Source organism: Candoia aspera, chromosome 1 (assembly GCF_035149785.1).
Source record: "Candoia aspera isolate rCanAsp1 chromosome 1, rCanAsp1.hap2, whole genome shotgun sequence".
NCBI lineage: Eukaryota > Metazoa > Chordata > Lepidosauria > Squamata > Boidae > Candoia > Candoia aspera.
Genome location: NC_086153.1, coordinates 28,134,950 through 28,150,563, shown reverse-complemented (window position 1 = coordinate 28,150,563; position 15,614 = coordinate 28,134,950). Strand labels below are relative to the sequence as shown.

The window sequence follows — 15,614 nt, the reverse complement described above, 5'->3', positions numbered from 1 at the left end:
CTTTAGGCAGACTTGCCTTGAGACTTAGAAAAGCCTATTGGTGCATAATGCACATATCAGAATAGTGATGTTATATGGAACATCTCTATTTATGATATTTCTTGCATAGTTCAACCAAATGTGGATGGATTATTAAAATACACAGGGCCATATTTCCAAGTTGCTGCTGAGTCGCCAAGTACTGTAACTGCTACTCCCGCTGTATGTTTCTCTGGTGCGTTATTCTACTTCACCCCCTGTTTCCCCTCTTGGAAGTTTTGAAGGTCTATTTAACATACTTAGAAGATGCTCCTGGTCTTATTTTCCACAGTCATTCTGAATAATGAGACTGGCAGACAGACAGTGAAATTCTCAGAGGATTAATCTGAATGTGAAGAAGGGGAGATGGGGATACCCACAACCAGTCAGTTTTCTCACCAATATGAGAGCCTTGTGTTTGCTCTTTAACTCTGTCAGAGCAACAGCTGCAGTGGATAGATACATTGACTTTTGGGTATGCATGTGTGAACCAGTCGTATGTGAGGAGGACTGTAAGGGTTAAGCCAAGACCAGATGTTGATAGGAACAAGCTCATGAACAGTATCGCTGCTGACATTGCTTTATCTTTCTGCATAATGAGGTAAGGGTTGTTCAGTTACTGGATCAGAGAAAAATGGATTTCGTTTTAATGTATGGACTACCCCCCACTGAGGAATATACTACTTCAGTCTATATTTTTACTCGAAAAAAGGTGGATCTGTATCCTGCCTAAGGCTGAAAGTCTCCATTGGAGTTTGTAATCAGGAAAAATAATTATATTTGGTAAACAGGAGCCAAAGCCAGAAAAATTTTACAGAGGAAGTGAAATCAGAAACTTAAGATTTAAATAAAAGAGCCATCCAAAATTCCAAGAGCTGAAGAGACCAAAATAACAGGAACAAGATGGTTGATTTTCATAAGAACTGCACTTTGACAAAGGAACGGTCCTTTTCTGATTCCATCTGACTCTAGATTTTTTATTTATTCATTAGATTTACATCCCACCTTTCATTCAGAAGCTCAAGGCAGTACACCTAGCAGTCCTTCCCCGTATTCCACACAACAGCCCTGTGAAGTAGGTTGGGCTAAGAGGGGGACTGGCCCAAAGTCAATAGTAGTATTTATTTAATATTTTATTTTATTTATTTGTATCATTTATATAAGTGCCCATCTCACACAAGTGACTCTGGGTGGCTTACAAGGTTAAGAGATTATTTGTTTATCCTCTGCTCTCAGGCTGCAGAATAACCCTTCCATACATAGCCTCCTATCAGCCCTTCGAGGTAGCCCAGACAAGAAGCACAAATCATGAGTACTAACACTACCTTTATTGTAAGGTTACAGTACTGTAACAGAATCTTGCAAGTCTCAAAGCACTTCTTGCCTCCTTTACTTTTACTTTCCTGAAAACTAGGGAGAGCCCCTTCTGAGACACTTCCCATGCTCCTTTTCCTTCTGCAGGCTGAGATACCTTTTGCAGGACGGTTGTCTAGGCTGCAGCTCTTTCTTCTGCCTCCCAAGGTCATTCCCAAAGATGACAACACCTCCTATGTTCCGAATTTTCTTCCAGGTTGGACTCCAGTCAACCAGAGCTGGGAACTTTCCTCTTGACATCAGCTGTGTTCTGATCAGACCTCTGTTGATCTATCACAGTATAATGGGTTGATCTCTTACATCTGAACTCGGGCAACCCATTCTGTACTTCAAAAGTTGGTGTTGTCCACTTCAGTTTACCTTTGCATGTAACTGGTTTTGGTTACTGTACAAGGAAAAACCGATTAAGGGGGAGGAAGGAAAAACACTTGTCTTGCTAATCAGCTTCATTTTGAAATCTGAATAACTGGTACTCTTGATATTTCCGAGGCCAGATTTCATGTTCTAGAAGTAGCGTACCTAGATGGAAAGTAAGAATCATCGAGGGTGGTAGAGGCCATGGATCTCTACACAGTGTGACAGCAGTGCATCCTTCTGAACTATTATGAGTTGAAAGGCTGCATTTCTCAGTTAATTGTTGCATAACTGTAGTGCCTGTTGCTTAAATGGCCTTAGAATCTTTCAAAAGAGGAAGCTGGGGGAGAAATAGACCTAGCTAGGCTCACCTGCTGTGACACGGTAGCTCCAGCATCTTACGTAGCATCGCACCAGTTATACTAGGCAGCAGCGGTCGCTGCAGTTAACCCTGTTTCCTAATTCATTTGAGGGTTTATTGCACAAAGAGCACCCTCCTTTACAGCCCTCACCATTTGCACTCTTGCCTCCAGTCACTGAAGACATAGCTGTGTGCCTAGGTATTGTTCTGATTGTCGGTATTGCCAACTATCCATAGGAATTGTGATAAAACCATTTCATTATTTTAGCTACTTATTGATAGATTTTATTGTAAGCCATGTTGAGGTTTCTGTGGCAATAACATCAGGATAGAAATTATTTTAATAAATAATTGCTCTAGTTCAGGGTTTCTCAACCATGGCAACTTTAAGATGTGTGGAGTTCAACTCCCAGAATTCCCCAGCCAGCATGCTGACTGGGGAATTCTGGAATTCTGGGAGAAGTCCACACATCTTTGCCGTGGTTGAGAAGCACTGCTCTAGCTGTTACCTTTAAAATGTAAAATGAGGCTTCTCTAATTTTGAACCATGACAAGAGGGCACTAGTATGATGAAGGCTGCCTTAAATGGTCTGGCACCGGGTTAACTGAACACAGGCTGGGCTCCCGTAATAATCTCTTTTGCTTTGCAGAGAAAAAGCAGCAGAGAGAATGAATCGGGGGGAAAGGGTTATCCAGTCACAATTTGAGTTCCATCCTTGTACACTCACACAATTTGCAATTAAGACATTTTTAATTAAGCCAGTTTGGTGTAGTGGTTAAGGTACCAGCCTAGAAACCAGGAGACTGAGAGTTCTAGTCCTGCCTTGGGCATGAAAGCCAGCTGGGAGACTTGGGCCGGTCGCTCTCTCTCAGCCCAACCCACCGCACAGGGTTGTTGTGGTGGGGAAAATAGGAGGAGGAAGGAGCATTAAGTACTATACATTTGCCGTCTTGAGTTGAAATAAATAAAGGATAAAATAATAATAATAATGGTGATGATGATGATGATGATGATGATGTATTCATGGATGTTTCAAATATAGTTTAGTCTCATACTTAAGAACGTAACGATACGGAATACAGGGCCAGATATAAAGTCCATCTAATGAATTTCCTGCCTCTGATCCTCCCCTTATAAAATAATCTCTCAGCAGCTAGCATTCAGTGGTATGCCGTCTCTAAATCTGGAGGCTGCACGTGACCATTATGATTAGTAATAATTGATGGACTTAACTCTCTGTGAATTGGATGAGTTTTATATGGAAACTATCTAAGCCAGTGTTTCTCAACCTTAGCAACTTGAAGATCTTAAAGTTGCTAAGGTTAAGAAACACTGATCTAAGCTAATGGCCACTTCCACATAATGCAGCAGGAGGTTTCATGAAGCTGAGGTGAAGTGACTGTTCGCTCCAACACGCTATTCCTTACTTACTAGGACTAAGAAACTACACGTAACTGTAGGCCATACATTACTCATCCCCATTGCATATTATCCCATCCTTGCTCTTCCAAATGGGGGGTTCCTAGTATGATCTTTCCTTTCCTTTCCTTTCCTTTCCTTTCCTTTCCTTTCCTTTCCTTTCCTTTCCTTTCCTTTCCTTTCCTTTCCTTTCTTTTTTCTCGTAGTCCAGATCTAACAGCTCTGATTAATCCATAACTCAGTTCCCAAGTCCCAGGCAAAAATTACGTACATACAAAGGAAGTGAATATTTGGAAGGATATTTCTGTTGTTGTTCATAGCAGTAGTAGCATTGTTTAAATTTTTATATCATTCAGACTCCTGGTAGAATTCAATAACATAAGGTACAGTATAGTGCCCAAGGAAAAAACAGATACAATGTAACATCCACCATCTGCACTAAGAAAAAATAAACAGATGAATAGATTTAATCCATAATCTTAATAACACCAAAACGAAAAACAACTCATAAAGTAAAAAAAACTAATAACAGTAATAGCACAAAGCAGAAACATAATGATGCTGAATAGTCATCTCCCAAAAGCCCTCTAGAAATGGTCAGCCTTCACTAGTCTAAAAGGCCATCATCAAGGTACCAGTCTAGCTTCCTGAGACAGTCTATTCTAGAGCACTGGTGCCATCATTAAGAAAAAAAATCCTTTCTGGCCTCTACCACCCTCACCGCATGAAAATTCTGCAACTACCTTGGTGCGAAGCTGCACAAGGCTCTATAAGTCAAACATAGCACCTTGAACTGCATCTGGAAATCTATTGGTAAGCAATACAGCCTGCAAATCTGCAAAATAGAGGTAGTGATCATAGTGATTTGTGCCAGTCAGCAAGTGAACCACTGCCTTTTCACCAACTCTAATTCTCATTTCAAAGAGAGCCCCATGGAGAGTGCATTACTGAAGTCTAACTGCATGACGATAGTGGCTGTAGCCAGATCCTCCTGCTTCAGGAATGGAAACTGGCATACCAGCTAACGCTGTGGAAAAGCACTCCTGACCATGGCCTCTACCTGCCCATCCAGCAGTAGCCATGTGTCCAGAAGATCCCCAAGTCATGGACTTGCTCCCTCAGGAGCAGTGCCACCCCATCAAGCTCCCATCAAGTGGAGCTAACAGAGAACCATGGTCAACAAACAGTAAATCCCTCTTGCTGGGATTCAATTTTAGTCTGTTTCACCCATCCAGACCCTGACACTCTCCATGTACTGTGATAGGACTTTGACAGCACCTCCAGTTTGGTCAGAGATGGCAAAGTATCGTCAGCATATTGATGGTATCACACCCTAAACTGCCTGATAACCCTTCCTATGGGCTTCATATAGATGTTAAACAGCAGAGAGAGAACTGACTCCTGTGGCACTCCACAAGGGAGTTGCCACCAGACTGACCTCCCCCACTGCCATTATCTGGAACTGCTCACTGAGGTAGGAATGGAGCTCTGAAAATAGTTCCACCAATCCCTTACCCTTATAGGCAATCCATGGTCAGTGGTATCAAATGCCTCCTAGAGATCTAAAAGGCTCAAGAGAGATCTACTATCCCCATCAAGGGCCCAACAAAGTCATCCATTAGAGTGACGTATGCCATCTCTATCCTATGCTCAAACCGGAACCCTAACTAAAATAAAGCTGAAAGAAAACTCTCAGTAACTCCAGAAACTTCTTATTCTTTTTTGTGGTGTTATATTGTGTGCAAAATGATTTCCAGGTCAAACTGTGTTAATGGCTGAATAATAAGCAATAAACCTTCTATCGGTCAGGATATGTCAATCTTCTCTTCAATCCCCATCTTCCAGTCTACCAGTTTCATTCCCAAACTTGATGAATGAAAGAAAACTCAAATTCTACCAAGGGAGACTGATTATCTGATACAATGCTATGACTTTTGCTTCCCACGCTGTTGCTGCTGCTGCCTGCTCTTCCTCAAGTACACAGATTAAGGCTACTGTATCTGGGCTGCAAGCATTTGGGCAACTTCCGGATAGCAGCACAGAGCAAGTGTTTTCTTTGTGTATTTCTGCCATCCAGTAGTCGCCTGGCTTTGTACAGCCCAAATACAGTAGCCATGCTTAAGTACTTTCACAGGTATAAACAGCTGCAAATGAGGAACTTGTTTCCTGTGCTGCGACTCCTGTGCTTGTGCTGCTTCTGCCTCAGCTGTTTTCAGACTCCTGAAAACTGAGACATTTTCCTGGTTTGAAGGCATATTCCAGGTGCCCAGAACACCTTGAAAACCAAGCCTGTCCCTGCAAATCTTGAATGCCTGGTCACCCTACTCCTAGCGTGATTGACTAAATGGCAATGCACAGCTATTGCCTCTTGTGTGTGTGTTCCTTTGAGTCAGTGTTGACTCCTGGAGACTGCCTTGGACAAGTCCCTACAGTTTTCTTGGCAAGATTTTTTGGAAGTGGTTTCCATTGCCTTCTTCCTAGGGCTGAGAGAGAGTGACTGGCCCAAGGTTACCCAGCTGGCTTTGTGCCTAAGGTGGGACTAGAACTCATAATCTCCCAGTTTCTAGCCTGGTGCCTTAACCACCACACCAAACTGGCTCAGTATTTGCTTCTTAGTTCCCTTCATATATTTTCTATAGAATGAAATGGTGCAGGAGGATTACAAACTGAAGTCATTCTCTGAACCCCATCTTAAGTTCTACAAATATGGCACCGCAATTACTTGATAAAAGGCGTATCTGCAAGCACGCTGTCTGTGTTATCCAATAGCTGTGGGCTTCTGCAATGTGGTCAAGGTTACAGGTGCCTCCCCCCTTTTCCAGCCATCAAATTAACTATACCTTGTGAAAGCTAATGAAAGTGGAAAGAGACGGGTGTCTCAATGTAAGGTATTGTATCAATAAGATTGCTATAAGATAGATGTGATAAATACTATGAGATACATGATAGTATACTCTGAGTTGCTATAAATAAGATGCTATGAGATACATGAGATACAGGGGACCGGTGAGGTACTAAGGTGGCTCCATTGTTGTTATCATCTGTTGTCCTCTCTTGGCCTTGTGATTTTTAATTTTTTAAATTATGTATATGTATATGTATATGCCTATTTTAACGGTTTTATAGTCTTGTTGTACGCTGCCCAGAGTCACTTTTTTGTGAGATGGGCAGCTATATAAATGTGATGAATGAATTAATAAATTAATGTTGCCATGCCAATTTTACAATGTATGTTCCTTAAGCTGTGCATTACTGTATAGTCCCAGACCCAATAAAATGTCAATGCCAGTAATGACAAATGTAGAGGTGAGGTGTGCAGAATTTGTACCACTGATGCTTTCTATTTAAGTCCAATATCTCATTTGCTCAGAGGCTGGGCTGGCTTCCAACGGACCAGGACAAACAATGTTGATGATCATGGTGGTACTTACATGAAAAGTGTTGATAAGGAGAATAGTGCAGTCTAGCGGTTAAGAGCTGTTAGCTGAAACACCGGAAACACCTGTTTGAAACATGACCTTTGGAAAAACATCCTATAAAGTTGCTCCGAAGAGGAAGCACCTTTTAAAAGGAGGAAACATGCAGTTGCCCCTGGGGAATATAATGTGCTAGATCAGATGTGGCCTTCTGATCTTTCCTTCACAGCTCATGGGCAGATTTAAGTCACCAAGACTTTGCCCTATGAGCATGTAATATGGTGATACCTTACCTGTGAATAGAGATGGAGGTGGTGGTCATTTTACATTCACCACTAAGAACAGAAGAAGCTGTTGGAGAATTAATATGGGGCACAAATTGCTACAAACCTATTCTGGATGCCTTTGAAGATTAGCTTCTTGGGAGGGCCTGCTTGCCTGCAGAATTTGGCCCCTATTTGTAGCACCCCAAGGGAGCTTTGCTTACTTTTTCTTTCCCTGTCAATTACCAATGCCCCTCACTTGATCACCACCCAATGTTGTTCCCCAGTTCTCTTTCGTTTTCTTCCTAGAGCAGGTCCCCCTTCTTCTTACTCCATTTCCATTCTGTTTATTCTTTTCCTTCTTTGCTCTTTCTGCTAGGAGGAGGAAGGGGGATGTATGTATACCTATAAGTTTCTGGGCGTGAGAACACTTTTGGTGTTGCAGCAAGGACAGTTGATATATGCAGGTGGGATATTTTGTAATGGGTGACTAATTGAATTAATATGTATTTACTTTTTATCCTGGCCTGGCCCTCATGGGGGGTATGTCTTGTAGCATGTATGCATAGGAATGTACACACACGCATTTCCTGCAGAGCTGAGAGGCATACCCTTTATTAGCATTTAGAAAACACATTTTAACAGGCTTTTAATTGTTAATTAATTGTTAATTTTAATGATTATTTTTATTAGTTTTATGTTCTTCATTGGTTTGAATTGCTATTTTGTTTTAGTGGATTGTTTTTTATTTGTTTCACTGTAAACTGTTAAGTTAAAGAGATATTGTAAAGAGATTTAACAGTTAAGAGAGTGCATGGTATATCAAAATAAATAAATGAATGAATAATATATGCACATATATCTTCAGATATGTCACATGGGCACAATTACTAGGCATAGGGAAGGGGGGATCTGCAAGCCTGGTTTGAGCTGGATTTGGCAACCATAGATAGACAAGATAGAGAAATTGGGCACTTCACACAGAATTTTTCCCTGTGCTTATAATTTTTTTTCTGTTTACTCTTCTTTGGGGTGAAGATGTTCTCAAATTCAGGTTCTTTGAGTAAGTATACTAATATCTTAGTATACTGACCTACCTTAATGCTTGTAAATGTTACTCAGATTGTTCATGTGAAGTGTATATCAATATTATGAGAATGGTAGTAAAGGAAAACATGAGTAGTTACAGTGTTCTATTTTATTCTTGTAATAGGAAGTGGATTTTAAAAATAGCTCGACCAGTGCACTTCCTCTTTTTGAGCCTCCAATTGAAAAAAATTCACTATATTAAGGATTTAATGAAAAACACTTAAAGATTTCCATCATGTGCAGAGTGTATACGATAACTTGTATGTCCTATAACATTGCACCTGGAACTCAAGCCCATTAATGCTTCCTTCAGTCACTCCTATAAAGTGACATAGTTGAGGGTGCAAACAGAAGTCTGTCTCTTCATTAAAAAACCCCATGGTCAAAATCTTTGTATGATCACTGAAACACTAACATTGCAAAGGCCAGTCGATCTAAAGCACTATTGAGCCAGAGTAGGATTCATTGAAAAAAATCTCCTGTGCATTAAAATGAATGGAGGTCTAACACTTAGGGACCTTGGATCTAAGTCACCTGAAAGTTTCTATATACATCTTTTTAGAATGAATGGGAGTTACATATGGGCACCACAAAGCTTTTTCAACCTGGTAAATTATTTCAGTGCTTTAATTTTTGCCTTTCATGGCATAAAACAACAGGAGACTCTTTCCAGTTTCATGTTTTTCCTGTTGCTCATGTCTTCTTCCACTTTGTACCATTTGGTTTCCAAGTGCGAGGGGATACTGCCTGGATGGAGGAAAGTGTATTCATGGTCCTTTTCAGAAACGCACACTTACGTGCCAATGCACACAGAGAAGGAGAGGGAGATCTCACAGAACAATGTTGTGCAGGTTTGCCTGGAAGTAAGCCGTATTATATTCCAGAGAAACCAGTATAGGGTAACAGTAGTACTCTAAATGCATGTCTCTTAGGTTGGATTCGGATATTATCATCTTTTGTTTCTAACATCCTTTGGTTTCTCACTACTTCTTCTGTATTTTTTAGTTTAATCATATAAAAGATTGGCTAATTAAAAAAAGACCTGCGCATACATTTTCGTTGATTATACTAGGAGGTGACTGCATCTCTAAATGCACCATGAACTATGCAAATATTTTTTTCTGAAATAAATAAAACTTTTTTCCTGTGTGTGTATGTGTAAAGAACAATTATGCGAAGACTTTAAAATCACTACATAAAAGAATTGATTTTGAGACATTAATATCTTAGAACCAAGACAGATAAGCTGCTGCAGAGATGCTACAGCACAGTGGAATCTCTTTTATGCTTTCTCTTTTATGCTTTCTCTTTCAGCTATGTTTATTGATTCACAGCAGTGTATTATAACCCTCCTCCTCCTCCTCCTCCTAAAATAAAAAAAGAAAGAACGAAAAACATAGAAACCATAGTGGGAGAAGTGGCACATCCCCTGTGGTATGTAGGTAGGACTGCAATTGTGACAGAAGCAATTTTTTACTTTTCTGTAACATTTGCATTTTATCAGCACAACATGGGTAGCATTTCCATTTTAAATTTCACTCATGCTGTCCTCTCTAACAAAATAGCATTCTGAAAACCAATGGGAATATTGGTTATATGTGATACTGGAAATTTGAGAGAAGTCCCCAGGAGGAATAAATTGTGAACTGCCCTTCCCCATTCCCAAAATGCTCAATTCTACAGTAGGATTAGAAGCTTCCAGCCCTACCACCAGATTAGCATTATGATCCAAGTCTGATAGTGCTTTTTCCTGCAACATTGGGTTAGCATTACAACTCCCATCATCTCAGATGAATCATAGAAAGACGCCATGGGAGAACGAGGCTTAGGATTTTGACCCAGCTTCTTGCAGTGACATCATCTGGACCCTGAGAAAGGGGTTCATTGTCTGGCCACTGCTGGTTGTGTTTTTTACAGTTTACAGTATATATATTCCCTGGGTAACAGTAACCCACACACTGATTGGAAAGGTTTAGAGATTTTCCAAATCAAGAGAGTATGACTTCTAGATCAGCTTTAAGCTATTATTATTATTATTATTATTATTATTATTATTATTATTATTATTATTATTATTAAAAACATTGCAATTAGCACTTCTAAATAGCTATATAACTATAGTATTATATTAAAACTATAATATAATTAAAACTTTCCCAGAGAAAGAAAAGGGGGAAAATCCTGAGAAAATGGGGGTGGGTAGAATGAAGAAAGAAAACAGCAACACCAATTATAAGCAACTAAGCAAAACTAAAAAAACCCTATGTGTTTAGAATTAGATACAATTTAAATTATATATCTTTATATATAATATATCTGGTGCCATATCTGGTATTATATTCATCTGGTGGAACCACAATAAAGGGCCTTCTACATGGTGGCTCCCTCCCTGTGGAACATCATTCCTCTGGAGATTAGATTGGCCCCCACCTTGATACTTTTCCGAAAGGCCCTGAAGATGTAGTTCTGTCAGTGGGCCCGGGGACCCCAGGTTGAGATGGAGCTGATCAAGTGGCTGATCTGATTGTGTTTGTAGCTGCCATGGGGGTGGGGGGGTCAATGGGTTTTTTATATTGTAGATTTTAATTTTGTAAGCTGCCCAGAGTCACTGTACAAACACACACATTTAAATATAGAGATAGAGGTTCCACTATTAAAATTATGTAATTAAATCTAAGCCATACAGAACCATAGTCTCACCTCTCCTTTGGTACAAAGCTGATTCAAAAGCTGGAAGTTAACTAAACTTCATTTAACCAACATTTAGAGTCTGGGATATAAGCATTCTTCCATTACCTTGTTACTCCCTATTGAGATACAATATCCCATCCTTGTTTTCCTTGTTTTCATAGTATCTGAAGAACAGCTGTTGGCAGTCGAAGAATATGACCTCAATGTGGTAAGACTCTGTTTCCAAGCATTCATCTCTGATGAACATGGCAACTGCACACGATCCATATGCCCAGTCGTCTCCAACCCCATTTATGATAACCGTAAGTATCTGAGAACAGGATTCTATTTCAAGTCAGGTTTCTTCTGCTAAGTTCCCTGCATGTTCCTTAGCCCCAGTCACTCTCTATGGAGTTGTTTCATCCCTCTTCTCCCCAAAAGACAAAATGCAGAAGATAACTGAAAGCATCTCCGGCAGACACATAATTTTCAAATATTGAAGAGTTCAATTTGACTATATATTCTCCAGCTGAAATGTGTGTTATATTTCTGTACATTTATGGCAGAGATTTTGGCCTTTTCCCCACAGCTGGTTTAAAGCACCAATCTCTTTCTGCTTGGAAAAACCATTGGGTCATAATTTGTTCCTCAGCTACCTTCCCCCATCCTCTGGGGTTGCAGCCCTTCCCCCATGTCAATGCCATCTGCAAGCAGGAAATGATTACCAATTAAGGTGCCCTAAAACGGGGATTCTTGGTTTCCTTTGGTCCATTTCAGCCCTGCACCAGTTCAGTTTCACCTCTGCCCTCTGGTCCCCTCCCCTGTTCCTGGTTTGATTTTTAAAGGCTGGTGGCATGTTATTTGGCACTTAAAGACTTGAATCTTGGGTCAGAAGACAAAATTGACCAGAATGTATTAAGTAAAGCCATTGCAATTGACAAGAGATTTTTTGGCTATTTAAAAAGTGTTATTTCTCCCTTTGTGAGTTCATTAACTCTATACCTCATCACTTTATAAAAAGCACTCCTTTTCTGGAATGTGTTGCAGTAGATCTTTGTTCTTGTAGGTGATAAGTGAGCAGGGCGGGCAAGAGAAAGGGGTTGAAAGAAATGATGCATTTAGCTTATATACAGCTAAATATTGATTTTTGAAAGGGTTGGGAGGCAGGAAACGTTTCTTGACACCTGGCCCTGATTGGGAAGGCAAACGCTGGAAAAGAAGTGGTGCTGGCAGATGCTGGCCAACAACCAAATAGAAAGGAAGATGGCTGCTTCTTTGGCTATGGCCACTCATGATAGCGCTCAGAAACCAAGTCCCTGACTAAATTACCCCAATGGAGCCTGCATATTTTTTTGCAACGATAGGGCCCTGTTCTTGAGCAAGAAAATGTGTATTTAATTCAGAATACAAAATGACAACAGAGAAGTGATTACATTCTGTGTTGGGAACCAATGAAAGCCAGCAATGCATGATCAAGGAGGAACATCGAGGTTGCTGGGGCATAATGATGTCATTTAAAATGTTGGTGGGAAAAGGGGGCTATGTGGATGCTTGAAATGTATCTGTTGCTTTCTCTGCTTTACCCATCCTCAGATAACAGACTTGCTTGTAGAACCTCCTCTCCCCCATGTTGGTTTTTAGGCATATGTAACTGTAATAGCCACTCCCTACTCTTCTCTCCCTGTCATTGGTTCCTTTTTCTGTTTAGGTGCTCCCAATTCAGCTGAATTGAGAATCTGCCGTGTGAACAAGAACTGTGGAACAGTGAAAGGAGGAGATGAAATTTTCCTCTTGTGTGACAAAGTTCAGAAAGGTGATTGGCTCCCTCCACAATCCCTGTTGTGTTGGCTGAGAAGGGCAAAACCACATTATCCCTCCCCACTTCACAACCATTTTCTTTTTTAAAAGGTTTTTGTTGCTTTGACCATTGCTATACTAATCTTTTGATGAAATCTGTTCACTGAACTGGTCAAAAAGGGTACATACATAAACAGAGTTGCCATTTAATCATAATCATAATAATTTTAAAAGGAAGGAAAAGTGAGGTTGGCCACTTATCTTAGAAACAGAACAAAACTTTGACCATATTGCTTGAAAGTCTTCTTCCTTGCTCCTTTGTCCAAAATAAATGACTCAGATGTTGACAGGCAACTATCAACAGTTCATTCTTGCAAATCAGGTAGTACCATACAGGTAATGTTGTATAGTAATTCTTTTAGCCAATCCCCATATAAATAATACATTGTTCTTGATTTTTATTTATTTATATCTCATCTTTCTATCTATATAACACTCAAGATAGTTTACAGAATAAAACACAATGCAGTTAAAATCAAAGCAAAATTAAAATTAGAATCATAATTAGTTCAGTTACCAATTGAAAGTGTGATGCAAGAGATGGTTTTCCCCTTTTCACTGACTTTTGATGGTAGAGATCAAATATATATCCTTGCAGAGCGTATTGCATAGCTTGGGGCTGCATAGGAGAAGGACCTCTCCCATGTACAGATGAGCTTCTGTCAACCGTTAGCCCTTAAATCATTTAGGGCTTTAAAGGACAACCTCAACAGGTTGAACTGTGTCCAATAATAATTGGTAGCCTGTGCAGACCTTTCCGTACAGATATCATATTGAACCCTGTATCTTGCACCAATCTGCAATAGTCAAGAAGGGATGTAACCAGGTATGGATATAAAGAGGCATGAATCATTCTTGTAATTTTGGGGCCAGCTCCAAACTGGCTGATAGAATCAGCTAGAGGGGCAAAGGAGAAGCAAACAGGTGATAGCTCTCACCTCTCCACATACCTGCACACATTCGCAAGGATGCATTGTTTCAGCAAGCCTTTGGTTCCTAATTGTCCTGAACACATGTGTTCATCCTCTATATTTAATGTTTGGGTTTCTGATTATGTAGTTTGATTTCATGTGTTGCTGTACACCCGCCTAGAGTTCTCCAGGATTGGGACAGATTATAAGTAAACAAACAAATAATAGTGGGTGGTGAAAGTCAGAACATGAATTAAAAACTGATATTGTCAAAAGCTTGATGGTCCTATATAATTCCAGCCCAAACTGGGTGGACAGTGCTTGGGGTAACACTCTGTATTCTGTGGTCCAAAGTAACTGTTAAAATCATAGTACCTATATTTATTTTTTAAAAATAGGCCCATAATTGGAACATATAGAAGAATTTTTGCCCAGTTTAGGAATATTTGTCACATTTGTCTCATTAAAGACTTCTTTACCTCTAGTAAAATAGGAGACAGAAACTTACATACTTTTTGTACAGTATATTTTATATTTTCACTGGAAAGCCATTGGGGTCAGGAATCAATTGTAACAATTTCTTGGAGTGAAAGAGATGAAGTAAAATTTCTTGATCCTATGACAAATGGGATAAATCCAGTCTCTGTAAAAGGGAATCTAATAGCTTCTGATGAAGAATTAATAGTGTAGTATTAATAGTATATAGTTTAGAATATTTTTAAAGATTCTGATTAATAAAACTGTGGTCTGTACACATCTTTCATTTGTATCCCAACTAGATATTATTGTGTTGCTTAATTTGTTCAAGTCTCGAAGCTAATAACTTACCAGACGTTCTTGTTAATATCATTGCCTTGTGCAATGTAAATATTTCATTTCAGAAGCATAAAGCTTAGTATTTGGTATTTGACAAAAACCAAAGACATATACAGACCAGGAGATGTCTAGAATGAATAAAGTAAAAATAATTTGACATTCTCCTCTAAAAATGTATCTTTAGATGGATAATTACTTCTTTTTATATAAAACAAATGCAGTAATTTAATCTCAAATAACTGCTTTAGTGGTGTTCCATATTGAAGGTAGTGGTGTAACCAACACTCTGTAATTTGAAAAAAAACTATTTCCTCTTCCATCTACTTAATGAAATCATTCAGGAAGGATTCATTCAAACACCACTTAAAGAATATACATATAAATGCTTATCAAATAAAGCAGTAAACTTTACAAGAGCACCGTCTGAGATTTGTAATAGCATGTATATTATATACTTTAACTTTAGATTTCAAAGAATGAAATACCAGGAAGCAACCAAGCTTATTTGTATACATGTACTGTATTTTCCCTCTGGGAAGGTTAAACTGAATGTCAAATATCCACCAAGTTGAATTATGACTTGTAATGTAGCAAAATATTACAATTTTGAGTATATAACTTGGATGGTGAAGTGGTACAGTCTAAAAAAAGACCTATAGTTTGATTCAAATTCCATCCAAACATAATATGATCCATTGACTTAGTATACAGGTGTAGGAAACAATGTAGTTTTGAACTCAAGCATTTTCCTGCCACTACACAAGTGTCCTCACTAATTGACATCCTCAGAATGTCCAAAACTCCCCAATAGCCAATCAGTACTCCTTCCAGCTAACCAAGGAGAAAATGCAAAAATTGGCATCTGACCAGCACCCTTGCCCTTAGCGTTAACACATTATGTTTGCTTTTGTGGTAAGGAAAAACAAAAACTGATTATTGTACTAGGTTAACCTGTTGTACTAGGTAAAAACCTGCTTAGGTAAAAATTCATCCATTTCATGTTAAACTCAAGACCTTTGTAACCTCAGTCTTAATAAAATGTGAAAGCTGGCTAAACTAGGATAT

The 15,614-nt window shown here is 39.3% G+C and overlaps 2 protein-coding genes across 2 annotated transcripts in view; one reads left to right on the top strand and one right to left on the bottom strand.

The window, feature by feature from the left end:
• The window catches only part of USP34 (ubiquitin specific peptidase 34), a 617,663-nt gene that overhangs the window by 298,611 nt on the left and 303,438 nt on the right, over positions 1-15,614 (bottom strand). The gene's annotated exons all lie outside the window — the stretch shown is intronic.
• The window catches only part of REL (REL proto-oncogene, NF-kB subunit), a 50,783-nt gene that overhangs the window by 30,239 nt on the left and 4,930 nt on the right, over positions 1-15,614 (top strand). The window contains exons 5-6 of the mRNA XM_063301120.1: positions 11,148-11,288; positions 12,674-12,778. Of these exons, the coding sequence (XP_063157190.1) occupies positions 11,148-11,288; positions 12,674-12,778 (246 nt within the window). The remainder of the gene's footprint in view (positions 1-11,147; positions 11,289-12,673; positions 12,779-15,614) is intronic.